This window comes from Accipiter gentilis, chromosome 7 (assembly GCF_929443795.1).
Source record: "Accipiter gentilis chromosome 7, bAccGen1.1, whole genome shotgun sequence".
NCBI lineage: Eukaryota > Metazoa > Chordata > Aves > Accipitriformes > Accipitridae > Astur > Astur gentilis.
Window position 1 is genome coordinate 29,820,230 of NC_064886.1, and position 27,948 is coordinate 29,848,177.

The window sequence follows — 27,948 nt, forward strand, 5'->3', positions numbered from 1 at the left end:
TGGTCAACCTTCACTGATTGATCCTCTCTATGAAGAAAGAAGTCTGGCTTGCTTAACTCCTGGTTGCAACTCCTTACATAAAAAGATATGATTAATTATGAACATAAAACATGCCTAAAACCACCTCTGTACAGTTCTGCATTGGTAAGGAATAGTTTTGTGGTAACAAGTCTGACAAATTTCAAGTCCATAAATTGGAGTGATGCAAAAATTAATGATCTGGTAGATGGATTAAAGTAAATACTAGTTGGAACGTGAAGTTAGATGCCTCATAGTGCAATCCAGCAAGTGTTGCTTCAGTGACATAGGAAATGGAGAACTATTACCTTTTTTTATTTAACATGTGCTTTATTATTTGGAAGTCTCATACATCTGAAGTACCATTGTAAGGAGCACCTGTAGGAAAATCAAACCTAGAAGCATGCATTTGAAAGTAAGGATTGTCTGTTATTAATGAAATATTTCAAAGACATTGAAAATAAGCCTCTTTTCTTAGCTTTACAGGATTGTTCCACAAAAATGCACATTAACCTTATCACAGTACATACAAATATTGTAGATGGACAATAGAAATCACCACCCTTCCATATGAGATGCATCAAGAACAAATTGTTATCCCTTATAATGTCAGAAACATAAAAGGCACCATTAGAATGTTTAGAAAAAACTCAGTTTATGCCATTGTATTTTGATTTAAAAGTGTAAGAATTGCTGTCCTGACTTAAAACAAAAAGCCTTTCACACCTGTAAGTTATCATTAGAAACTTGTAAACCTTTACTTTTTTTCCAGAATTATCAGGTGCAAATGCAAGGCAAATATAAAATCTATTGACTTATTAGATTACAAATACTACCCCATGAAAAAGCTGTAGTTACAAAAATATAAAAAAATATTCTAACTCCCATTGTTAGATCTTAGCTTCAATCTACACTGCATTACGAGTCCAAAGCCAGATCTGATTTGGACACATTCCTTGAATAGGAAAGTGCTGTTTGTCTTATTTTTACATCAATATTCTGACCTCTTACTACAGTTTTGCTTTCTGGATTTGTTTTATTAGTGCATATTTAGGATGCCAAGTGGAGAGTGCTAACAGATAAAAGGTTGTATTTATCAATGGATAGTAGCAATGTTAAGTGTTCTCAGTCTGCTCTCCTTCAAGAAGTCCATTTCTCCAAGGATAAAAGTATAATTTTTGTTCTCCAAGCCTCCATAATAACTTCGTGTAGCAGCGTGCCATTTTCATTTATGAACCTGTGACCTCTGGCAGGTGATTGAGAAGTACTAAATTCTTCTCACAGACTTCAGTAAGGAATTGTGACTATACCAACTGCTAATGCTATGTCATAGACTAGCAGCTGCCTTTGCAAGGACAATTATTGGCAACATCTCTTGTCTTCCACATGTAATAGATTGGCACATACTTTATCCATATGGTGATTCTCTAGCCCTTGGCTTTAGTAAACTAGATCAGCATAGGATGTTGAACCAGCTACAAAGGCAGCCTAACAAAATGCTAGTAGACATTAAAATGAGTTTACTTCTAAATACTAACTTAAAATGAATGACTAGATTAAATGAGATATTCTTAATGTGAATAAACTTTGTAAATGCTGAGCCTAAGCCTGACAAATGCTAATGGTTTCATGGCTGAGTTCCTATGTTAGCTATGTTCCTTCAGTCCTTTATCGGTGCTAGCAGAAGGTGTCCAGCTTCCAACTCCAGAGAAACAGAAGCCTTCTTTTGTTGTGCAGGGAAACTGACATAGATTAGTAGAGTAATACAGCTGTACTCTTAGAGAGTGACCTGGTTTAGCTGGGTTTTAATAAGTACTCAGGATCGTTTAGCCAGCAGTATGACTCTGGAAGATTTAAGAGTGAGCTGTATTATTTTTACCTTTATGCTTGGTGCAAGACATTTTCCTTTAAATACCTTTTCCTTCATTAGAAACCACCCCCAGCATTTCTCCTGGTAACATTTGTTAGTCCTTGCCAGTTCAAGCTGGATTTTGCCCAATGGGTCTCTCAGTCATGTGGTTCCAAAGAAATGTTCTCCATACATAAAGCAATTCTGAAATAGTGTTGTATTTTACCCTATTTGAAAGGATTGACAGTACTCACATCTGCTTTGAAACAGTAACTTACTATGTTCCATGTATATAAAAGATGTGACCTAACAGGAGACTCATGGAGTTATGAGAGGAAGTGTTCAGTGTTCTTATCTTATGCTGGGATAATGTGTTGAATAGCATATGAATAAGGAGCTATTTTTCCTCATTATGTTTCAGGTTCATAAAAGCAGGGTTCAAGCAGACACCATGTTCACTCCTCTGATCAAAACTGTATATTCCACTCAGATTATGGTGTGATGGCAGGATTTCTTTTTAACAGATGTTCACAGGTATCTGCCAAAGATTTATTTTTTTTTTTAAATAAGCTCGCTGTACCTACATGCTTAATCAGATTTGGAGAACATTTCATACTTAATAACAACAAAAAAAAATTAAACCACGCAATACCTATAATGCAGTCTTTTGAATTTTTGTTTAGTAGAATTTTAAGATGGGAAACATGTTCCTAGCTAAACAATTGCTCTTGGCATTTCTCTTTTGTAAAAAACCCCACATAACAGTAGTAATTTTAATGAGCAACGCCCTTCCACAACCTATGGAGTCAAAAGTTCACAAATGTAACTTCCAATCAAGGCACAAAATCATTTACTGACTGTTCCTTCTCACCGCTTTCTTCACATTCTCCCCTTCCCCTTAAAAAAAATATTGGTATAACAATGTCTTCTTAAATTTAATAGTCCAATAAGTTGTAGCAGTATCTGAGATTGTTTTTATCTATTTTGAATTTAGTTAAATTAGATGAACAGCACATTCTCAGCATATCTTTGTTCATTTTCTCCATTCGCCTCGAAGGGGAAGGGATGAGGGGAAAAAGCCACAGTAGTTTCATGCATATTTTTCAAGAAACTTTATGTGGAAGTCTTTCACTTTCTCCAGTAGGATCTTCAGCTTCTCTACTGGAGGAAGAATGGTCATTCTGAAAAATAATATTTAAAGGAAGAAGAAAAAAACAACCCATATTATCTTCAAAACAAACTAAACTGTGATCTTTGCACAGATCTTGATTAATCTTAGGGCACAGCTAGTAATGTGTTAAGTTTAATATCTGTTTTGATGTGATTCTCTTATTTTCTGCATTTATGCTTTAACTGAACTATACTGTTAAACCAGAGCAAATGGTTTCAATTGGTTAATATATAGGAATTCAAGAATTGTTATTTTCTGTTGAGTGATAAAGAAGGTTTTCAGTAAGAAATAACAGCAAGTCAGTTTCCATTTTGGGGGCAGTTATGCCAAATTTTGAGCTTTAGGGCCAGGCAGTTATGAGTAAATGTACATTTCTTTTTGAATTGAAAACTTAATTCAGAAGCATTAAAACAATGCAACATCCCACACTGCAGTTTTTAGTCCCTTTATTCCTTCTTCGGCGTCATCTGAAAATCATGTTAAGTATGTGTGCAGGACCTACAGAACAAAATGTTTTTCCTACACTGTTAGAGGAATGGACTCACACTAACTTTTTCCTGGAGCTGCATGTACCCAGATATCTAACCCAGCTATCTGTGTTGCAGAACTATGGTTGCTAAAGGCACCCTCTGTTATATTGCTTCAGACCAAACAAGACTAAATTCCATTATAAATTCTAGCTATCAGTGGCTTGGCTGGAGTAAAGTGCTGTTTATTGGAAGCAAAAGCAATAGATTTTATGTTCACAGTTTTGGTATTAGAAGATTTAGTCCAACATCTTGTTTTGGTAAAGTGAAGAGTTATTCAGCGTGTTTAAGAAGCAGATCTATAGGGAAGATATTGCACCTTTCATGCAGTTTCTCCATATGGAAACACTGTTTAATCTTTCCTCCCCCCAGAAGAAAGCAGGGAAATTTTTGTAATGCCTTAGCCAACTTCAAGATTAGAGTATAAGCTATTATCATCGTTTGTATTCATGGAGAAGGCATTTCAAATGTCAGTGTATAAAAATAGAATAAAACTATGTTAGCAAGCTGTGAAAAAAATTTAAAAACCTGAACAGCTCATCTAGCAGACCAGGTCTTTAACCTAGTTGTCAGTCCACAAAAAATGTCCAGCAGAAAGTGAGACAACATAAACTGAAAAATTCGTATATTAAATCAGAAGAGAAAGTACTGGGATGGTACTTCGCTTATTACAGTCCATTTGATTTTAAACAAACAGAAACTGTACCTGAAATGGTAGCTTCCTTCTCTTTGGCCGAATCCACTTCCAGGTACAACACATATTCCAGTCTCTTCCAGAAGTTTCATGCAATAGAACATATCAGGTGCCATTTTGTGAGCCTAAGGGAATGCATACTTTGGAATTATTGAAGCCAAAATATTCCAAATATATAGAATTTCATGACTGCTTTTCTTCCTGAAACCTTATCTTACATTATTAGTTTCTGATTCTATTTACTAAAGAGGATGAAGAACAATTGCTAATGGGACAGTTCACACTGTGAATTAAGTGACAGTACTTCACAGAGGAACAAGGCTGAAGAACCTACACAAAACACCCGCTTCAGAAGAAAGGTTTTAGATATTTTTGGTTTTCTCCTTGACTTGCTTGAAACTTTTTGTCAAAAGTCTCAAAATTGTACTTAGAAAAATCTAAGCCACTGACATTTGACAAGATGAAATTAATTTGAGAGTTGTGTGTTCCAGTTCTGTTGGCAGTTACTATGTTTTTCCCCTGAATTATCTGCTGACTAGAAAGTTTAATAACTGTGGAAGTTCTTAAATACATGCAGGTTATATGCCTAATCAAATAATCAGCTGAAAAACGGCCCTATTTTTGTTCTCAGCTATGCTGATAAAATTCCCTTTAAAAAATGAATATTACACATTAGGTAACAGAGCTCTAGTTAGGAACAAAAAGACTTGTCGTTTAGTAATATAGCTCACTGACCCAAATACCAAAAGGTATTGTACAGAAATAAAATTGTAAGGAAACCTCCCTCCCTCTTTCCCACACTTGCTGAATGGGGCTTCTTTTGCAGGGTCAGTAGCACACTGCCATTCACAATCCCTGTCGCACGTGCTGGCCTACCTAAGCCAGGCACAGGCAGCAGTTTGGAATCTGCACAGGTCCAGCTAGTTGCCCACCCTGTGATTTAATCTATTTAAAACTAATGTCCTTGGGTAGCATTCTCAACCTGGAAGCTTTACCACTGTGATGAAACACTCTGTTTTGTTTTCCTCTCTTAAAATAAAGGTCATGTTATATTTAAGATCATACGTAGTCAATGAAGTACTGCTTCTGTAACTACATGAGCTTACTCTATCTCTGGAATAAAAATTCATCATTAGAAGTGGCAGGCACAAGTGTGTGAAGGTTAAAATGGATTGGGGTTAAAATGACTGACCTTTGCTTCCTCAATGGCTTTGGAAGGAATAAAGATTCGTGGGAAAGCATACATAGCTCCTTGAAGTGGATTGCAGTGGATTCCTGGTACCTTGTTAAACATGTCTTCTGTTAGTTTGGCTTTTTTGGCAAGATTGTTCAAAACACTCTCCTTCTCCTGTTTGAAAGGAAGGTGTTCAGTTTGACGTATTTGAAGTGGCAATAAAAATGCCAGAGAAAACTATGATGCTTCAAGAAGCCTTCCCTGAATTAAGCACTTTTAGGGCTTTGCTGAGCTATTAGAGCAAATGATGTTCCTAATTGCAGTCATACTCTTAAAGACAGCAATGCAAAAAGGCATTAGCAGGATAAAACTACAAAGTGTTGTAGATAGATAGACAGACAGTAACTTGCAGAAGTCTCTATGTGCATGCCCTCTTCTTACGTTCTTCCTTCTGAACATCCACTTTTGGCTATTTTTAAAGACTTATGTTAGCTGAACCTTTGATCTAGCTCAATACCATAATTTCTTAAGCCAGATTCAGTTTCATTTTTACAACTGAGAAACTATATGTATACTTCAATACAGAATACCATGTTCAGTATATAGAGGCACTGGATACCTAAGAACAAGGCTGATTTTATAGCTCTATTTGAACTTACATTCCTGTTTACATTTTAGTAAAAGCAAATCTTATTTAGTAATTCTTTTGCCATGCTAAACACAGGATAAAAGTTGAATTTATCAGCAAGAAAGATGATTTGATAATGCCGTCTTAGCTTTTTTTTGGCTCATAAACAAAGGAACCATAAAAGGAATAAAAAATATTTTTAGAGGTAGTCATACTGAGTTAATTTAAAATACGCTGCATAGTTCTGTAAATTGGTGTTACTACAGGATTGTCCAAGAAGAAAGGAAAAAAGTCTGATCTCTGTGCATATTTTGAGTTCACAATACTTAGGATAGGTTTAGGAAATGCACAAAAGAACAAGCGTGTTATTGCTGACCTTTATGAACTGTGAATAAGATTCTTCTCCAGGTATTGGAGGATTCACTACAATATCCATTGCTGCTTGTCCCGAGACTGGAGGACAAAGGCGAACAGAAAGCAGCTTAACAAGCTGTCCTTTAATTTCTGGGTGCAAGTTAATGACCTCCATGTAACCTCCTCTGTAGCCACATCTGTGATTAAAGTGAACAGAAAAGATCGGTTAACCTCAAGTATATAAATACTGGAAAAGCAATGAAAATAACGGCAGAAGTGGAAAGACAATTAATAAGGATCTTATAATATGTAACATACAGGTTGTTGAAACAGCTGCTATACTGATAATGTTTTAAGATGGAACTAAATGATATGTCATTAAGCACTAGTATCCCATACAGAGAAAATTGTGTACATGCAGCTTCCCTGTTAGGCAAGTTAACGATTAACTTGGATTGTTTGCTCTTCAGAACAAGAGCATATGGCTGTAGCAGCATTCATTTAATCAGAAAATTCTTTTTCTTCCATCTGTTCCTCCTCAAAACAACCAAACCCAAACATTTGTATCAAATGTCCCAGTGATTCTTGAGCTGTTCCCTTGAATGTTGGAAACTATTTTGATTTATCACAGGTACGGTTTAGGACTGTAGGATTTCACCTTTGTGGACTTGAGGCATTAGATGTCTGAAATAAATACACTTATTATTTGGTGGTTTGAAAACCACTGAGCTAATCCATTACTCTGTGCTTTAAATGCTTGTTTTCCTTTTCTTAATAGTTTTTAGTTAAAATTAATAGAAGACAGTGGATTACCTTCAGGTCACTAACATGAAACGGCTGTCCAACCAGATTAATGAGGAAGATGAAATAAAAAAAACCAAACAACTAAAGCAGACTTACTCGCCCATGTATCCCTTAGAGGTGGAGTGAAAAGAGGCCAGCTCAACATTGTTATAGTACTCAGGTCCCATCTCATACAGAATCTTTTTGAAAGAATGAAACTGGCATCCTTCAGAGTACACATTGTCCTGGTAAACCTGAACAGTCAGAAGACATTAATGTGCTCTGTTCCCCCAACTAAGGATAAAAGATGGCCTTTTAGAGAGCCAGATCTGAACTGAAGAAACAGTGGTAACACTCAAAGCTGTTAGAAGACACAAGGTTCTTTGTTAAGTAATAGTTACTGTAATGATACATTTTACCTCATGTGGCCATACTTAATAGTTTAGCCTTTGGAAGAACAGTGAGTTTCTTTGTATAATTTAACCTTCACTTGTATGTTTAAATTGATTTTCCTTCTGTTTCCTCCATTTGAAGTGGTCTGAGTATCACATAGGTTTTTAGGTCAGTTCCAGCAAAGTTCCTCCTTGTGTCTCCTTGCTTGTGCCCCCTACACTTTCTCTCTAGTTCAAATCCAGATCAAGCCACCTCTCATATTAATCCTCTGATATTAAGCATCTTGCATGTTTGTTCACATCTTAATATGACAACAGAGAATCTGTTCCCTGTACTTAAAAAATACCAATACCGCACATGGAACAAAATTACACCTCATATGTGTACTCTTAGCTGTGCTTTTGAGAGAACAGAATATTCCATTACCTCATCAGCCAGAAGAAAAAGTTTCTCTTCCCAAGCAAAGTGTATCACATCTTCAATGCACTTTCTGTTTTGCACCTGTCCTGTAGTTTGGTTTTTAAAGCAAGAAGAAAGTTAGTGGAGCATATATGTACAAACCTTTTTGCCCAGACCTAGTTACACTACTAGCTCTTCAGTAAGATATCCCTCTTTCTCAGAAAAGTGCTACTGATTTTAGAATTCAATTCACTAACTATGAAATTAAGGAACAGTTTTGGAGAAATTATGGTTCAAGGTAACTTAGTCCATCTCAAGCAACAGAAGTGTGAGATACAGTAATCAATAACTTATTAAGAGTAGTCTATGTAACTGATCATTTGAAATACATGCATGATGGTTAAGTGGGAGCTAGTTTCTCACTAATGAACCTCAACTACTCAAAAAACTAAATTCTTCTGAGGGAGGCAGTGGTTGCCACTGAGTTCAGAGTGTATTTGTAGTCATTGCCTCTCAGAGGCAAGAGGCTTCAGGCCATGTCAGAGACAGGATCTTTGATAAAGACCAAAAGTGACTGAAAGTCATTCCACAAGTCTGCAAAAGTTCAGCGGAAGCAGTGGCTTCAAATGGGATCCAGTGAAGCGAACCTGCTCCCTCCTCTTTTCCCACATCCCTGGAGTTCCATGATACTGAAAATAAGTTTCTAAAAGTATGACATACTGTCCTACTTAGAGCACTGATCTCTAGAACTCAGGTTTACATATTTGATAGGTATTGAGGATTTGCCTGCAATGTCAAATGAATGAAAGAAGAAAAAAAATAAATTGGTCTTAAACCCCATCCATTACACAAAATTGCTATAGACCTGTGGGATTTCCGGGGTTGATGATGCAGAGGACCTTTGGATTGCAATATGCCTTAGCTTCATTCAAGGAACGGCGAAGTTCATTCACATTTAGAGCCCAGCAATTTTCTTCATCCAAATAGTAGTTCACCTGGATAGCATCTAGTTCAGATATGGCTGCTGAATATAAAGGATATTGTGGTATAGGGATCATCACTCCTGTTCGGGATTTTCCACCTCCTGAGACCAGGATCTTTAAAATTGTCTGGAGGAAAAGTAGGAATTTAAAAAAAAGAGTCACACACCAGAATTAATAGTATACTCTAGAATAAGTTACTGATCTTCCTTAAAAAATCTAGAGTGAAGGTAGATTTCTATTATAGCAGCATACAGTCCAAAGGGCATTTATTTCAAGTTAAGTTACTGGCTGAGTGAGGATGGTCTAACTCAGCTTAATGGAATGCCTCTGCATGTCATGGCTTCTAAAGATCATGTCTGATCAACTGCAAAATTTAGGAAAAACATTCTGAGCACAAGGCTAGAGGGAATGTTGGAAACAGGAATATCAAGATCATGATTTTTCTACTGTGCCCAGTTGTAAGCAAAGAAGCCTCAGCTAGTTGTTGCTTGTTGCCTTCCACTCATTTTATCTCTCCAAATGCAAGAGGCCAATAAATAAAAACAGAAATTAGAACCGGGGCCTGTGGAGGTTTTCCTTTGGAAGAGAGAGACCTGTTTTAGATTAGGAGCAATTGTGGCCAGGTGGGAACAAAGTTAGAGACTCGCATTATGGTTTCATTTTCAAGTAATAGAAGAGACCTAAAGTCTGCATGTCTTGGGATGGAAATATAATGTATCATATGTAGTTTATGCACAGAAGATACAGACAGAAACGTAATGCTTGTGCTAAGGTCAGTCCAGAGGATTTACCTGTGCCCAGTGGCTGTGTGTCTGTGTGTGTCTATGTGCAGGCTTTTTCCATGTGAATTAAATGAAAGAGTGCATTTGGTGCAGGAAGTGGAGAGATTTCTTGCCTTTATAATTAAGGGAGAACTCTGAAATACAGGTGCAATCAAAGCAGGCATCCTTACCAACATGTAACTGATAGTGTAAAAACAAAAATACCTCTTCAGATATAACAGCGGTATTCTTTAAGTTTCTCATTGGTTTTAGAACAAGATCTGCCTTTCTGTGCCTCTCATCACATACTAACTCAGCTAAATCAACCTAATTTTGTACCCACCACTAGTTGAAAAATACCAAGCATCCAAAATGTATAATCAGGACCAAATGCAAACTGTAAAACTTCCTAACACTCTCTGTCCCCCAAGTTATGAAACAATAGTTGTTTTATCCTTGAAAGTGTCAAATAATGAGACTCACGGTACTTCTGACTTTTCATCACTAGTGAAAGCAAATAAGCATGGTACAGATTTGATATGCTACGCTGCCATTCCTGACAAGCTGCCACTATAACACTTGGCATCATAAACTCTGGACAGTCAATTCACTAAAGACATCTGGAGAACTGTTGATGTCAGAACATTGTCATTCTGAACTCTGCCACTAGATGTCATTTAAAAAAAAGCTTTTAGAAACAAGCTATAAAAGGCTGCCTTAATAAAAGCAGTTATTCCTGTCTTAACTGAGGACCATTTTTGAACCTTGGTTGAAGACAAACCATGAAGTTTTTCCCAAACAAGTTGGCTACTGAAATAGATCTTTGGTATTTTCACTGGCATTAATCTGCACTAGTAGAGAGTTTGCTAGGAAGAAGAACGGCTGAGACTTCTCACCTCCGAGGTCATTCCCTCTTCTCTTTGCCATTGCTTCATGACCTCTAATCTTCAGTGCTGATGTATCTTAACCACTGAGGACACCATTATTTAGTCTGAATGTTCTGAATCTCCTAAATTTATATTTAGGCACCTACATAGTTTATACTACCTTTACAAAGGGTACAAGTTAATGTATATTAAGAGACTTTGTCTCCATGCGCCTGTTTCTTGGTTGGCATCTTACATCCACACAACTGGGTGTATTCAATATCCACTTGATGTGACTTCAGCATCTGTCAGATCAAACTCACAGGAGTTTGTGAGACCAGATGTTCAACAGAGATCTGTATTTCCAAAGGTAACTGATAAATTATAGTTTATACCACGAAGAGACAGGTTTAATTTTAACACTTACAGCAATACCATCACTTGCCCCAGTGGTAAGATATATGTTATCTGGATCTGCAGGAACCCCTCCATCTCTTCTTTCAATATATGAAGCAACATCTTCACGGATGCAATTTATACCTTGACTGGCACTGTAAGATCCTGTAAAACATAATGAATGAGATGAGAATCGAGTACAATGAACGTCAGATTTTCTGTTTGCTAGAAAAACTCCTGAGCTAGTATTGTATGAAGTAGGTTGTATATATAAGGGCTTTGGATCCCCAGGGTTGGTTGGTTTGTTTGTTTGTTTGTTTCAAGGAGTAGGAGAGGGAGTTCGTTTGTTCATAGACCAAAAGAATTCCTCTGGAATTAGACAAATATAGTTAAGTATCACTAAAATACAAAAATAATACACTGGATTTGTAAAAAGTAGGATTTAAAGGCTACTTTGAAAATGGGGACAGAAATCCCATTTGACTATCTCCCAGTTGCTTTCTTTATGTTGAAAACCACTTCAGAATGTCAGCCAACACCTATTTAAGTAATGGGAACAACGAACAGAGATAGCATGTACAATGGAAAGGAAAATAACTTCTTAAAATCCATGACAAAAATAACATTTCTATTTGCAATATGAAAATAATATAATACCATTTTCTCCCACAGTCTAAAACCCCCCAAATCCTGAACTGCTTCTCTCTTCCCCCACAGCATCTCCCACAACCGCTTTTCAGTTACTTGTAGCAGAAACATCTGGGATCACCCCAATCTATAAGCCTCGTGCAGTTTACAGAGCACAACTAATAATCTTAAATAAAGTAAGATGTTAAATGCTTGTGTGCATCATTGCTGAGCATGTGAAACAAAGAGTAAAAATAAGCCTAAGCCAAGGTGAGGAATGGATTCAAGCTATGAGGCCTAAAACTGACAGACAATGAAGTGACAAGTGTACATTTAATTTAGAACACTGTCATGAAGCTGCAGAATCTTCTTTGCTTGTTGGGTGGAGTGGAATAATTGTGCCTGACTTAACTCTCATCGCTCAGTTATATGCTAGTAGTCTGCCTGATAATACTTCTGTGAAAGCATAATTTATAAAGACAAAGAATCTTTGCAAGTACTGCACAATTGCATGGGTCAAAATGGTAATTCAGGGCACAAAGTTCCCTCATGTCCCAGACATTTACTTTTACAGGACTAAAAGCTATACTGGGTCTTTGACCACAGCTAGGAAGCTGCTGTTAAAAGTGGGAGAGCAAACCTAAGCTGTCATTCTGTCTTGTGCTCTGTTGAGGGCTGAGTCCCATGACTCAGTGAGGATATACAGAAGACCTGAATTCAATTTTCAGGTCTTCTACACTTAATTGTACTCAATTGATAGCTTTGACTAGAACCCATCTATTTGTACTGTGGGATGCAAATAAATAAACCCAACCCAATAAGCTGCGTGTGCATATATTAGATATTTTTATATATAGGAGAGGGGTCAATTTCTCAACTGCCTGGTAAGATATGACAGTTATCCCACACACAAAGTAAGTGACGTCAAAAGCTTCCCAGAGCATTTGAACGCAACAGAAGTTGAGGACATATCTGAGCCTTCATACATGGTCTGGGAGTAGCAAGACTCAATACTATGAGTAGGGTTTTGCCAAATAAATGTTCAGTGGAAGTGAGGTTATTCTAGTTCATAGCCAGAGGTCAAGAAATTCACATTAACTTTGCAATTAATACCTTTAAATAGGCCACTATAGATGTGGGTACAATGCTTCAAATAGTTTGACCATATATAGCAAAGCCACTTCTGTGTTGGATTGACAAATTTTTTGAAAATAATGTTTTATTAGAGCACACCATAGCACTTAAAGCTACATGGAGGGATCATTTTTGGACCTTTGCTTTTTCCCAAGAAAGCCAATTTCTCCCTCTCAGCCATGAAGAGAACAGCAGTTGTCAGACTACCAACAAAGTGATAGGACTAAGTTACATTCAGCTGCACATCTACTTGCCTCAGACTGCATGTTTATGGAGTGCTGTGCAGAGGCTGATGAGCAACTGAGACCAAGAGAAGGGGCTGATATATGATACTGGAGACAAGGAGGGTTGAGAGAAGGCATAAACCAGTACAGCAGATTAGTAAGGTCTACAGTGGGTTTAGTTTTCAGGGATTTAGAGGGACAGTAGTTCTTGGTACATACCATATTGGGAAAAAAATCATTTAGACTCCAGTTACTTACAGAACTTCAATTTATCTATCCACTGAAATTAAAAGGGTGTATTCAGAATGAGCATCTTATTTGAATACTGCAACTGTGTCAGGCCTACTTCCGTAGTGTCTACTGAGCTAATGCAAATTACTTGAAATACATGATCTGCTGAAAAGGAGATTTTGTACAGACTCAACATATTTCTAAAATATCATGCAAGGTTGAATTCCTTCCATTTCACTCCAGCATGGGGCCAAGACCCAGCATTCTGAGAACTCTTACCATATACCTGAATTTGAAAATCACTGCGAAGAAAGAATAAGGCAAAATTAAAATGTATCCCCAGTAACTCTTAAATGACAACTACTACTATGTGGTTTAATTGTTCCAAAGTAAGCCAGGAAAGGAATTAATGGAGCTGGAGGAACTTCTCAGTTGCGATAAATGTATTTTTAATGTTCTACATATAGAAACAAACCCAATGCAAAACAGGTGAAGATAAAATACATGCTGTATTAGGCTGTGTTGTTAGGATAGTCCAAGACTGAAGTACTGCTAATGTAACCACTATGTAGGTTTTGTTTATTTTATTGTTTCACAGCACCTATTCTCAAAATATGCCAGTGCAAATAGGCACTGCAATCACAAAGATTAAGAAATATACCAATTACTCTAATACGTACTCTGAAATGTCACTGTTAGCCTACCTGAAAGAAGGTAATTAAGTGTGCCAGATTCTTTGCTGTACCCAGCAGCTGTAACACTATCTGCAGAGTAGAAATTCTAGTGGCATTTCCCAGGTACATGTAGGCAGTACAGTTGCTAGATGATAAAGAATTTGTCTCTTCCATTTCCTCTCTACTGAACATGCAAAGTTTGTACTTATTTATGTGTATATTATATGTATACTTTTGCAGGAACAGTGATTGAATAACGGAATTCTTTAGTTCTTTCAAAGGTTATTTTACCTTAGAGAAATAGGGCTTTAACATCTTCAGTTAAAACTATCTATCTCAGCTAAGTAAAAAGCTACCACCTTTCAGCTGTGCAGCTTTCCCTTTGCAGAGCATTATCACTTCGGTACTTCAGTTTCTAATGCCTCAGTTCATATCCTAACAAACATAGTTGGACTGATGGTTCAAAATTAAGATACAGGACTATGAACTGGATCAGCTGAGATGGACATATATTGTTTGTTGATACCATCATTACAGGGACAGTAGACTCCTTGGCAGAGAAACTTCTAGAGCTGATAAAATTGTGAACAGCCCCACCTAGACTTAGCAGGAGACATAGCTGTCAGAGTCCAGGATTAACAGATGTCATAAAAACAGTAACAAAGCTTCACTAGTCCTCTCCAACATGTACTTTTCTATTACAAAAAAGCTCAGCATTCTGTTTAGGGTTATGCCTAGATGTTATTGTGGTGAGGGCTCCATAACTGTATAATCCTCATCTTGTCCCCTTCTGTGACAAGCCTCATCAAAAATTTGCACTATCAGTCACTGCTTATCAGAAGGCCATGCTGTGAGCTCTCCCCCTATCATTTTGCCCTAGGCCATCTCCCATTTGACTTGTAATCATATAAAACACCATTAAGAAATTTCAGCACTGCAGATATTGAAACTACCTTTGTTGATTCTGATAGCAACAGGAGCAACTGAAACAGATGCTTACCTAAGCTGTTTCCTCCACAACCCTGCAAAATCCGTCTGGCTCGCTTTTTGGCATCTTCTGGAAAACTTGGGCTGTCCAATAGGTTTGGGTATGTACACAGTGCCACTACCTAAAGTGCCAAGAAAATGTAAATTGGCCACTTCTCAATGGTTATTTTAAGTTGGTAATATTACTGTTAACTTTCCTTGGAAATGAAGATCACAAATACTAGCTAATTTTAAACAAAGGTTATTGATGAAGAGTTTGCAGTTATTTTTTTAAGGGTAGTGCTTACAGAAGTGAAGAAATCTTATTGGGTTCCAAGTTCTGCTGATAAAAACTGTTACAGAATTATTAACTATTTGTATTATGGACAGTGAAGATTGGAGTCCAATTGAGCTACGCATAGTGCAAACACAGTAAAACACAGTTAATTATTCATATATTATCTCGAAACAGCTCTATCCTCCACACTTTGTGTATTACTAGCCCACTTGTGTATTACTAGACCACTTGACCAGAAATCAAGAGTCTAAATATGGAGCAGAACTGAGAAATATGATCAAATTTTGAAGTCCTAGTTGCATGTTCTAGTAATCCTTCCCCAAAATAACTTGTAGTTATTACTAATTTGAATTTGCGGGAAATATTTAATTAAAAAAGAAGTGGTGTTATAGAACATAGTAAAAGTAGAAACATGACCTAGCAGAATTAAGTTTATGAAGCAATGTAAGACAGAAAGAATCTAGAGGTCTTGCTTGAGACCAGCTTAATTTGTTCCAGTCTCTCTCATTTTTATGCTTACATGGTGTAATATGGATAGGCTGTTGTCATCTTATCGGACAATGACTAAAGGATTAGTCCATGTGTGCACACAGTCATGGGGAGAAAGGATTTCCCATTTACCCAGTATTTTCTTCAATAACATCGGACCTGAATAATTTGTAAGAAGTTCTGGTCTTCCTAGTTTGCTGAGAGTTTGCTGTATAGCTCTATTTTATAACCTCATCACCTGGACGCACAGTTTGATACAGCTTCAGTTTGTCCTGGGAGTCTCTGAATTTACATTATTATAGACTGAGGATTTTACATGTGTGTGTAAGGGATGGTCAATAAATAGCATAATCCTAGTTTTAAACCTTGCTTGTGTTTTAGGAATAATATACAAATGTGGATTCTTGTTGTAGTCTTTTCTAAAAGCTAACCTACCAATTAGCTTGCCCAGAGCTAAAATGTGCAAAATCAGCAACAGTACAACTAGTTGTATCCAACTGTGTGCAGATCTTAAAGTATACTGTCAGATAAAGAAAGGCATTTGCTTTTTTTCTTTGAAGACAACCACTTTCTTTTTTGAAGTGCATTATTGATAATGAATGTGCTGACTGGTAACATAGGAGAAGTGGCAAGAGAAAGTATGGATGGGGAATGATCTGAAAAGTAAGGAAAGCTACTGTGTTGAGGGAGGACACTCAGCAAGAAAGGTATAGGACTTTGTCTCAGAAATCAAAATTTGTAGTTCTTTAAGAAAGAACTATTTTAAGTCTAAGTGCAGTTAGGGAATCATTATAGTGATACACACACATCAGACAGATTTTAAGGCATTCTTGGTAATCTAATAAAAAATCAAGGATAATATGTTATAATATACTTACCTGACGGAGAAAGGTGATTGGCCTCTGTCCCATGGCATGTGCATCTCCAATGTTGGCTTTAATTACTTCAGTAAAAGGTTTTTTGATTCCCTAAAAAGAGATAATTCATAATGTATTGTTAGGGCTGAAGTAGATGATAGAGAATTCCTCTTTTTTGGTATCTGTCATATGGCTGTAACTAAACAGTGCCTAATCTCAGAACAGATAGAGTGTTTAATGTAAAGCTTAATGCATTTCTTAAACAATACTGCCAGTAAATCTTAAATGCTTTACAGAAATTATGCTAATTGTGACACATTTTTAAATGATAGGCTGGCTTTTTTTTTTCTGCTAGCTACAAGTAAGAGATTGCCTTGCCTGGAAAATACATACTGAAGTAGAAAAGATGAAAAAGAGGCATTTTGAATTGTCAGTTAGAGCAACTTGTTTGATACACCTAAGGGAGGGATGGATCAGTCAAGGAGCTAAAAAGATTTGAGGACATTTGAGAAATGCACCAACAAAAGAAACCTCAAGACCTTTAGTACTTTTTAGAGTAAAAAGAGTAAAGATACTGCTTTCTTATTTATTTTCTGTTTAGATTAAATATTCATTGTGTGATGACCCCACTTTTCCATATACAGGTGTTTTACAAAGTAGATCACAGTGAGGCTCTATATGATAAACAGCAGAAGTGCTAAATAATCACCATGAATATTTAAAAGCTTCCTAATCTCTGAAATCTGAACAGACAGCCATTTTTCCTGTGAGGAACTGAATACATCATGAGAACAGAGAGAAAACAGTTGATGAATGTTGATTAGCAATCACAGCTCTTTAAAAAGCAAAATAAAATAAGGGAAAAAAAGGCAAGGAACTGATTGGTAGAAAAAACCGCCATTGATTTAAATAAGAAAAGATTAACTGAAAGTAAAGGCCAACATTACAAGAAGAATAAATCAGGTAGGCAAGAACAAATTTATAGCTTTTCTAATATATATTAAATATGAGAGATAGTAGGGAGGCCTTATAACAGTGACAGAATTTTCATGTGGACTAATGAACTGCAAAATTAGACCGATTAGTTTTCTGTACAAAATTACGTATAACAAACTGCTGTGGCTGTGGACTGAACTCACAAAGCCTCTTCCTGGCCCATATATTTACAGCAAGTTATTGGCTTTGGATACAGAACAGGTGGCTGGCAAGCCTTAACTAATTTTTGCTTTTCTACCATGGATTATGTGTTGGACTTCAGTGACAGACTGGAACCCAGATGTGCAAAGATAACAATGACCAAAATATTAGTATTCACCAGGAATACAAATTCCCAGATTTGGAGGTTTACAGCTGCGTTATGTGGCCGAGAGGTTATGTGATAATGGGATTCACATTCCCACTACAGATCTAGTCCCTAATATAACTGATAGCATTTAGGTTTTTCTTTTGAAATTAAATAGGTAGTTAGAAATGGTGTTAAAACAAGACAATTGGACTTACATCATCCTGAATCAAAAGGGTCAATTTTATATAAAAAGGTTCACTTAAAATAATTGAAAGTGACACACTGACTCCCTCAAGTCATTTGCTTTTATGTCTGCTGATCTAAGGGAGTGCCTAAACAAGAGTGTATTTCAACCTTACATAAAGAATTAGGAATATGGATGCCAGATAAAGATTACAGGTATCTGAGGCTGAAGTTTAGCAATTTATGAGAAATGCAAACAGCTAGAAATAGGTTCTCTTCAAACTATCTGGGGTCCAGTGATAGCACAACATTGTTTCATTCTGATTTACAAATAAGCAGGAAAAGAAAGATACATATAGCAGGAGAACAAATTCAGTTTGCATGAAATTAAGAAAAATTGCCACAGATTTTGGTTATATTTGGTCCTTCTTACAGCACACTGAATCAGTCTCACTAGATTTGCACAGTAATACAAATTTTTTGAAGAATAAGGGATGCCTTAAGTTAGACAGTCTAAAAAACCATAACAGTTCTCAGCAGTAAGATGAAACAGAAATACCCTGTTTTACCAAATTAAAACCAGAACAAACAAAACCCCTAACAACATAAATATATTATGTTAGGCAAATGAGATGGTTTTGCACAAAAATACTATTGTGATTTGCAATAAAAAATAGTCACTTCTTTGGTTAGTGAAGTGCTGAAAGGTACCCTGCATTTCATAATGTACCTTTGGAGTTTTTATATATGCAGCCTTTACAACAAAGGTAGCAGACCTTTTTGGTGTTTGTGTCAGGTTTATTGTAAATAGTGTTGTAGCTTATTAGCATTGATACCATCCAGATCTCTGCTAGTGCCAAGCTCAATGTTTATGCCATCACTGCCTTTGGGCATCAACTGTGATTATATAATCATCATCTACTCCGTAAACCCCACACTACCTTTGCTACTAAAATAATTGATCTGGAGAAAATAGCAAAACACAGATAACAGTTTTCTTACTGTAAAATCCTGGTAGAGAGGGAACAATTAGGTTTTCTGTGTTGTACACACTGTTCCCACATACCTGCTTAAAGGCCTGTGGTCCTCTTGACTAACTTGTGTTTCTTGGTCTCAGCTACAACAGCTGTTGCCCTTTTTCTCTTTCAAAAGAGAGATGCTTTTTAAATAACTGGGCCCTTTGCCTTCCCTGACAATGAGTTAGTATCAGCAATTGTTTAGAGCTGTCTTCATGAGATTGACTATATCCCCTCCTAGTGAAATCTAGAAAAAAATTCTTATGACTATGTCTCGTCTTTTTCTGTTACTTGATTTCCAGTCTTTCTATGAAAAGAAGGAATACCGTAAGTTGTTCAGATTTAGTTTTGATTCCTCCAGAACAAAAAGTTCCATCTTACCATTTCAGAGAGAACGAACAGGAAGCAGTAACAGGCAAGAACAGTGTTGAATGCTAATGAGTCAAAGTTTCAAAGCAAGAATTATCAGAACCTGGCATCAATGGAAGTCTAGACAGTGCCTATGACTCTCTACTTAAATCCTTAAGACAGAGTGGCATTAGTCACTCGTTACTTGTGTCAAGGTTTCTGCTATGGTGACGGCACTGATATGCATGGGTATCCAAAGGAAGATTAATGTCAAATACTTTCTGTAAGGTCTGTGAAAAGATCTGCGTGAAAGGAGCAAGTATGAATGTGATGTTGATAACCTCAACATCAGATTGTAGAACAGCAGGAAAAGTGCTGCAACAGGACATAGTTTGTTAGGGCAAGATTTATTTCACTGCAGAAGGCTAAGCAGTCTTTGACCATGTCAGCAACATGCCAGTGCTGAGACAATTTAAGTCCCTGGCAAGCCAAGGAACATATGGGGCGAGTAGAAACTAAGCCATTGGAATTGTTTTGCTTTCTTCTAGTGATAGAGAGCTGCCCCCTGCCCCCCCCCCCTCCCTCTCATTCTCCCCTCCCGCCCCCCATTCTCTTTCTCTCACCCCCCACTTCCCCTGTACAGGCAGGCTTTCAAGGTACATTCTAGAGGCAGTCTGACTGGACTGTAACTGGCCTCCGCCAGCAGACAGAGATTTGGAAAAGTGAAGCTTGCAGAACAGGAGCTCTAATAACAAACTCAGGAGCAGTAAGTACCAGATTGATACTCATGTCTACTGAAGAGAGTATGAACCACATCAAGGAGGAAAACCAATCCCCAGCCCTACAAAACAACCACTGCTACAGCCTTCTGCCTTTGGTGGCACCTCACACTGTCCTAACAACATGATTCATCTCCATCTTGGGAACAAAGCCAATCTTCTGCCATTCTTTTGAAATTGTTAGCAAAGGGACTAACTGTGGTAGCCATTTTTAAAGCTGAAGAAGCCATCTTGCACTTTCAAATTCGGATCTAAAGCAGAAAATATAAAAATGTGTTCACTTCTTTTTTTCAGATGCTGTCTTCTTGATAATGAAAGGATTTTAATGGAATAAAAGAATTGTCCCAGATTTGGAATAAGCTCTTCAGAAATTAGTTCCTTCAACAGTTACTTCTGTCACTCTCCTCTTGTCAGAGGAAATGTAGTCTTTTAATAGATGAAAAAGCTCTGAAAACTGAGCAGGTCAGACAGGATTATTCTAACAGCTTTTTCTGTGTTCTAAGTATCACATATAGAGGGGAGAAGGCATTTTCATATGTGAACCAGAATTCATTGGTGCAGAGTCAATACAAATCTTTATGTAGTTAGCCAGGTTTGGAGAAGCTTCCTCTTCCCCTTCCTTCTGGGCCTCAAGAAACCCAGCAGGTAAGGAGTACAGTATGAAATCATGAACTGTCTCTCAAGAAGAGAGTCACCATGCAAGAAGCGTTGGGAGAATTATTTGATCAAAGAAATTATATGATGCCAGAACATACACTATCCCAAAGAACTAACATGAAGGCAATACACTGCCAGGAGCTGGTTTGTCTCTTAGGTGTTTTAGTATGCCTGGAGGTTCCCTTTACAATGGTGCCATCTAAGAATTCTGGCAAAGTGCAAAATAACACTGTGCCCAGAAAGAGTAAAGAAGGGTGCAAACTGACCTAAAGCTGTCTTTGCTAAAGTCTTCACCAAATTTCAAAGGAAAACCCTCAGTCTGTAGAGAGGCTTGTGTGGTTTGGATTTGGTAATGGCGATAGGCAAGATTTGAAAAGGTTTCCCCTGAGGAGGCCATGAAAATGTGAGGTACTTTTAATCCCAGAAGAGCAACATGGTATTTCAGCTATTTCTGAATTTCAGAATTTGTCCACTCTTGGCTGCTCCTCATTGTTTCATTTTCATTGTCATTGCTTTGTGCCTCCTCTTGATGGTTGTCAGGCAATAACACACTATGAAACATTGTGCTATTTCCTTAGCATAAGCTGAGTCTGGTTTTGCTGTGACTTGCACAAACAAGCTGTATAATAAGAGAGCTGGCAAACCCAAACATTTCAGTATAGTTGAGATCTATGCTGTAGTAGCCAAGTTGCTTGCTTGCCCCCCCCTCTCTCAAAGGGCCAAGAAAGCACTACCTAGAGGCCCTTAACTAATAAGGACTTGAAGGCCTGAATTAGCATTCTAATCTTTTTATTAAAACAGCTCACAGCAGAAAAATAAACCTGACCTGCTTACCACAGAGTAAGGCTTTGAGTTTGTGTTATTCCAGATGACATGAATTGTTGTTGGAAGGAAGGAGAAAGCAAAGTCTGGATTTTGACTTGAAATGGCAATGATGACTTGCATGCCCCCTAATATTAGATGAGAAAATTGGTGGGGCTGACCATTAATTGGAAGATCCGATGCAGGGATTACAGAACAGGAGTTGTCCTCAAGTTACAAAAGCCTTATACATTGTTCAAAGTGCATTTGCATTCAGAAATTTTGCCTATGTGAATAAAGCCCTAGATTTTAATGTGACTGTAAATGACAGAATTAAAATAATGCTTATTAGAAGGAGATTAGACATTAGGACCCTCTTAACTTGAAGATCTATTGGAAAAGGGCTATTTTGGAATAGATTTTGCTACTGAATTCAACAAGAAAAGGTCAGATAACTGGATCTTGTGGACTGTGTGCTTCTGAACATATGAGTTTGGTAATCATACTCTTAAAACTGATATTCTTTCATTTTCATCTGCAGTAGTTTTTGCCCTGTTAAAAAACATGGATTTTACTACAGATTCGCTTCTGTATGCAACATGTACAGGCAACTGAGGAACAACAGTTCTGTCTTAATGAGGTCAAATGCTCTTGCCTGGAAGATACTTGCTTAGTGTGCACACAGTCACGTATTCAAAGCAGAAAATTACAGGATGGTAATTTAAGCTTAACATCTTTCATTACTGGGTATACCAGTCAATCTTGTATCTTTTTCTTGGCATGTCAAATTATATTTCTGCATGTCATTGTCTAAACTGTGTTATATCTTTCCACAACTCCCAGGGACACAGTCAACTTAGATTTACAATTAAGTCTGGATTCTAAGTCAGAATTTTTTCTATTCAATTTAAAAACCTGAAGAATTAGTAAAAAAAGAGAAAAGCTCTACAGTCTTTTAACCAAAATACTTAAGCAGAAGCCACCTAAGATTATAGCTACATAAGTAAAAGGGATTTTGGTAGTTTTATTATCTAATAATAAACCAGTGACTTGAATAAGCATGCAACAAGAGCCTGTAGTTATGCAAATGAAAAACATGGGCACAGGAGATGAGTGTACAGCCCTTTTACTGTAAAAGTAAGTCAGGCTACAGTGGCTGTTCAGAAAAAAAAATGGACTTCAATGTGTAGAGACTGCATAGTGCCATTAAAGGCACGTAGTTCTAGACCCAGTGGTGGAATGTGCTAACCACCTGTCCTGATCTGAAGGAACTTTCTACATGCTACCAACATATCTCTGCATACCATCCCTCTACCCCTGTCTGCCCTAAAATTCTGTTTCAGTAACTTGAAAGTTGTGAACAGGGACCTAATGTTGTGTGACTTACACTAAGCCAGGCACAGTTTCCAATGTTACGAGTTGACTCGTGGATCCTAAAATGCTGTTTAATATGCACACGCTTTGCAGGCACGTGTAAGCCAACTTAACCTGACATAGAACTTGACATTACGTAAAACCTAAGCAGGAAAAGGGGAAAATAGGAGAGTGTAAGTGGAGAGAGATCTCAGGGTAACAGATATGAAGGGACTTTCCATACCAAGGTCAGTTAAAATTAGCACAAATGCAAAGTATCAAATCAGGTACATGTGCTGTCTGTGTAAAGATAAAACTAGCTTGTTATTACTGATTAAGTAAAGAGAAGGGCTCTGTCCAGTGACTACATTATTCTTGCATTGAATTCATGTTCAGGCTAAAATTTCTAGTCTGAAATGTAATTAAAATCAATACTTGATATGGTGGCCATCTGTTAGCAAGTCTAAAAACAAAGGGATAGAGAAAAGATCTTATTTCTTTGAGTTCTATTGAGAGTATAATAATATATTAAAATATGCCTGTGCTCTAGCTTGCTTTCAAAAGTTTCCAGAAACACCAAGGAAAATGGCTGAAGTCTGTTCTTTCTCCATGTATCACCTTAGTAAGCCAGAATCAGCTGATTATTACCATTAGCAAAGGGGAAGAGAAATCAGGTTTTCACTTTTGAAGCATGATGCAATTTCAAAATGATTAAAAAAAATATTCAGAGAAATGATTCAAGTAAGTGATTTTGCATAAAGATTTCCAGCTGGAAAGACTTAATGTAGATCAAAACCTTGATTTTCCACCTAGATGAATACACGTAACAGGCCAACAAAATTTATGAAATCCAAGTACGGCATGCCCCATCTGTACTCCTGAACAATCAATCTTATTCTGCTTTAATAGAGTATTCTAACTCGTCACTTACATTGGCTTAATCCTGAGCACATTAGCTGAAATTAATGCCTCATTTTTATTTACCTTTTTAAAGAACTATCCCTTAAATTGCCTAGTTGGAGACTTTTCAATTACCATTTTAGTCGTTATTTCTATGTGCACTGTGGAGTTACAGCTCCTGTTGTAATCATTTGCAGTTAATATACAAAAGAAGCAAATGTCAGATAGAACAACAGAGGAACTGCTATTTGGAGTCTGAGACAGCAGAACAAAACTCAAGGAAGACGAAAGCTTACACTGTGCAAACTGCTTCAAGTTGCTATTTTATAGTCTACATAACAAGCTGTGTAAGTTATGTAAGTATAAAGTCCAACTGAATTGAATTAAGTTTAAGCAGGGAGAGCCTCTATTGCATCTGATTAGACAATGTCTTCATTTAAGATGCTTCTAGTTTAGAAACAAATGACTCAAAGACATCTTGGCAGAACAGGACAAATGCAGATTTACTAGTGGGTATATCATTGCTTCACCTCTGCTTGCTCTTGCTACCACCAGCCAGCGTAGCACTTCCATGTCATACTATGGAGTCCGTGCTTTCATGCCCATCCAAAGCTCCTCCCCCATCATATGTAGTAGAGTTGCTGTGGGGCAACCATTTTGCTGCCAGTGAAGAGTAATCATGGATCTAGGCATGCTGTGGGGCATCACCTTTCTCTGACAACTGCTTCAGCCTCTTTTCTTTATCAGGCAGTGTTAATTCTGCTGGCAGTGGTTGACCTAACTCTGTGAGCTAAGGTTGAGAGAGATGAAAAAAGTAGTTGTCCAGTTTTAATTAAAAGTAAACAAAGAAGTGCCGTTGACCTGTGATCACAGAGAAGTCAACTTTAGACCAAAAAATAGACACTTAGATAACCTGTATTTCAATTATAAGGAACCTAGGTACTACTCAAGGCTGTATACTTTACCAGACAGTTTGATTAAACAATAGAAGGAATAACAGTACTTTTACCAGAAAGGCAAAGAGGAACGAAAAACTTGAGCAGTGTGGAAGAAAAAGTCTTTTAGCTGCTTCCTTAAGTTGATTAGTGTTCTCTGCAGATACACTGCTCAACTTTTACAGTAATACTGTCCTCCTTCCCTGCCAACAGGGAGGTTTTTGTTTACTTTAGTCATCTTAGTCACATGCCTATGAATGCTGGTAGCCATTGATAATATTCCATGAGACTGATTCAAGAAAAAACTTCCGAATGGAAAATGCCATGTAAGTGGGGACAAAACTGCCATAACAATCTTTTAATAACAACTTGCTCTTGCATTTTTCAAAATGCGCACAGAATATTATTCTCTCTGCCAGTGACTCAGCTGGTAATTGAAGTAAGCAGGGGAGTTGGAAGGAGTTAGTGAAGATCGTGTTCTATTTGCTTTGTCAAGTAATATCTCTTGCCCTGTGATGTTAACTTGAAAACAAACATACTCAGTGAGAACACTGGAAGATTTTATACTCTGGAAAATGCACCTACTAGAGAACCTAGTTGCATGAAGTCAATGACACCTTTATAAACAAGTTTTAAGGCAAAAGCAAGATGTTCTGAAATGAAATCTGCCTCACCACTCTGAAGTTTTTTAAGTAGAATTCTAAAAAAGAAGCTGTTCTTAATAATTATTGAGTTAGACATAAGTAGTTGATATATATAATACACAGTGAGCTGAAAACGTGCTTCACCTTCTAAAACAAGGGAAAGCAAGTAACACAAAGACCAAACAATTAAAATAATCTCTTCTCGTTAGCATTGCTGTGGCCCTGTTTTTGTTCAAAGCACTTTAAATATACTAATCAAATTGGTCTGCAGTACCTGTAATAACATATTAGCAAGACTTTCTAAAGCAATGAAGGCAGGGAATAATATTTGAAATCATAGAAGAGTAACTATGCCAGATGCTTTATTCAAAACAAAAATAAGTGAGTCCTCATGCTGACAGGGGAAGCTGTGATGTGAACAGTACAACCAAAAACCAAGCCTGAATTGCTAAGGGTTTGGGTTTTTTTCAATGCTAAGTCTCAATATTAAGATAAGGAATAAGAAAAAAACCGTGAAGAACAAAATGTAAGCACTGACTGATCTGGATGCTTTACTTAGTACATTTTGGCCCAGACCCTCAGGAGTATCTTGTGTCAGGCTTTATTGCCCGATCGTCCTAGAAGCGCTAACCACCGAAAACCTTGGGCAGCATTACCGAGCGTTTGTGCTCGGAAGGCTTGTCCTCAAGCACCTCAACTTCTGCCATTAAGAAAAGAGAAGCCCAGTGTCGGTGGTGTCCTCAGAAAGCATTAGGCTCCCCGGCTCTGGAAAACCCAGAAGCAGAGGAGTGCTGGGTGAGGCTGTGGAGTGGTGCCGGGTCCATCTCACGTGTTCGGAGACCGCGGGTTTCAAAGGTGTCTCCCTGCCCCGGCAAAGGCAGTATCTCTAAAATGCTCAGGAACGCTTTAAACGCTTTATCAGTATGATGAAAGCTGGTCAGTCACCCTCTTGTATGACACAAAGGACGTGGGATTGCAGCAAAGGGTCAAAGTGGCTGAAGAAATGTCAACACTGCTTTATGAGGGTATACCGTATTTGCCTTACGCAGTCACTGACACGAGATAAACAGTAGCCGGAGGGCGGGTTTCTTTGTTTTGTGCCTCTCCCGCCTCCCGTGTGAAGGGGCGCGAGTGCGGGGGCGTCCCGCCACGGAGCGGGACCGGGGCCGGCGGCGGGAAGGGCAGGGTCGGGAGGCGGCTGCGCGCCCCGGCCTGGCCCCGGCCGCTGCCGCAGCCCCCCGCGGGGAGAGCGCGTCCGGCCACGGCTTCGGGCAGCAGCAGGGACGGGGGGGGGGGAAAGCTGCTCGCGGTCCGCGAGTTTTTCAGTCGGTACGAAGCATTGCACCAGCACTCGCAGCGCCGCTGCCCCCCGTGCCTCCCCCGGCCGCCCGCTTTCCCGAGGCTTCTACAGGGTCGCTTCTCAGTCCCGAGGGGTGTCAGCGGCCCCGCCGGCCCCACCGCCTTCCACGGCGGCCCCACTGCCTGCCGCGGCCCTGCCGAGCCCCCCGACGCCCCAATCAGCAGCGGCGGCGGCGGAGGAGTGCCCCGGGGGCAGGGCCAGTGCGGGCGGCGGCGGGCACGCCGCGGGAGCGGGCGGCGCGGCGCGGAGCAGCGCGGCGGGGAGTCCGCCCTGCCCTGCCCTGCCCTGCCCTGCCCTGCCTTGCCTTGCCCTGCCTTGCCTTGCCCTGCCGCGCACCCCCGGCCGCCCCTGCCTCACCTTCCGCAGCTCCTTCTCGATCTCGCCGGCTTTAAGGACGATGGGGCCCCGCACTGCATATTCCACCGCCTTCACTTGCGGGTTCATGGACTCCAGCGTCAGGATCTTCTCCCTGCTCGCCTTCTCGTTGATCTTCACCGCGGAGGCCTTGGCAGCGCTGCTCCAGCGCACCGTCCCCTCCCGCGCCGGCCGCGGGAGCCGGGGACACCGCGGCTGCCGCCCCGCCGCCAGCGAAGCGGCGCGGCGCAAAGCCATGTCTCTCCTTCCGCTTCGGCAGACCCCCGGCCCTTTGCAGCCCAGGCTTGCCGCAGTTTGCCTGGCAACCAAGACAAATCGATGCATGGTCTTTCAGGTAGCTCCCAAAGCAAGGTTAAGGATACTAGTGCTGAGGATCGGCGGATTTTGTAATCGGAACCGGCAGCTAGTAAGAGGCACACGAGCAAGAGATGCAGTCAGAAGAAACGCCGGAGAGCTGGCACAGTTACACGTACATGCTCGATCCTCCCATGTCCAGACCCTGCAAACTTAATTGCAATGGATCCAACTGATCTTGCAGCGCTGCGATGCCACCAGAGGAGCAATAGATCCCACCGTTGCATCAGAACAGCGTTGCGGACCCCTCTCCCCAACAGGAGCGGCCGCACTAGTGCTCCGGAAGAGTCCCGGGTAAAACCATCCTCCTCGAGCCAGCGCCGGCAGCCGCCCCTGCCAGCGCCTACCCCGGCCCCGGGGCGTGCGAAGGTGTGGATTGCACCAGCGAGACTGCCAGGCGCGCTGCCTGGCGGGCTTTGTAGTTCCTGAGGCCCTCGGCTGCGCCTGCCCACAGCATCAGGT

The 27,948-nt window shown here is 39.1% G+C and overlaps 1 protein-coding gene across 1 annotated transcript; it reads right to left on the reverse strand.

The window, feature by feature from the left end:
- Positions 1–322: 322 nt before the first annotated feature.
- On the reverse strand, positions 323–27,914 carry GPT2 (glutamic--pyruvic transaminase 2). Its single transcript, XM_049805255.1, has 11 exons — positions 27,115–27,914; positions 16,518–16,607; positions 14,887–14,995; positions 11,028–11,161; positions 8,856–9,099; positions 8,018–8,097; positions 7,316–7,452; positions 6,438–6,612; positions 5,452–5,607; positions 4,272–4,384; positions 323–3,048 (listed from the first exon to the last, which is right to left on the reverse strand). Exons 1-11 carry the CDS (start codon positions 27,454–27,456, stop codon positions 2,958–2,960), a joined length of 1,671 nt encoding a protein of 556 aa, XP_049661212.1. The 5' UTR covers positions 27,457–27,914; the 3' UTR covers positions 323–2,957.
- Between the last annotated feature and the right edge of the window lie 34 nt (positions 27,915–27,948).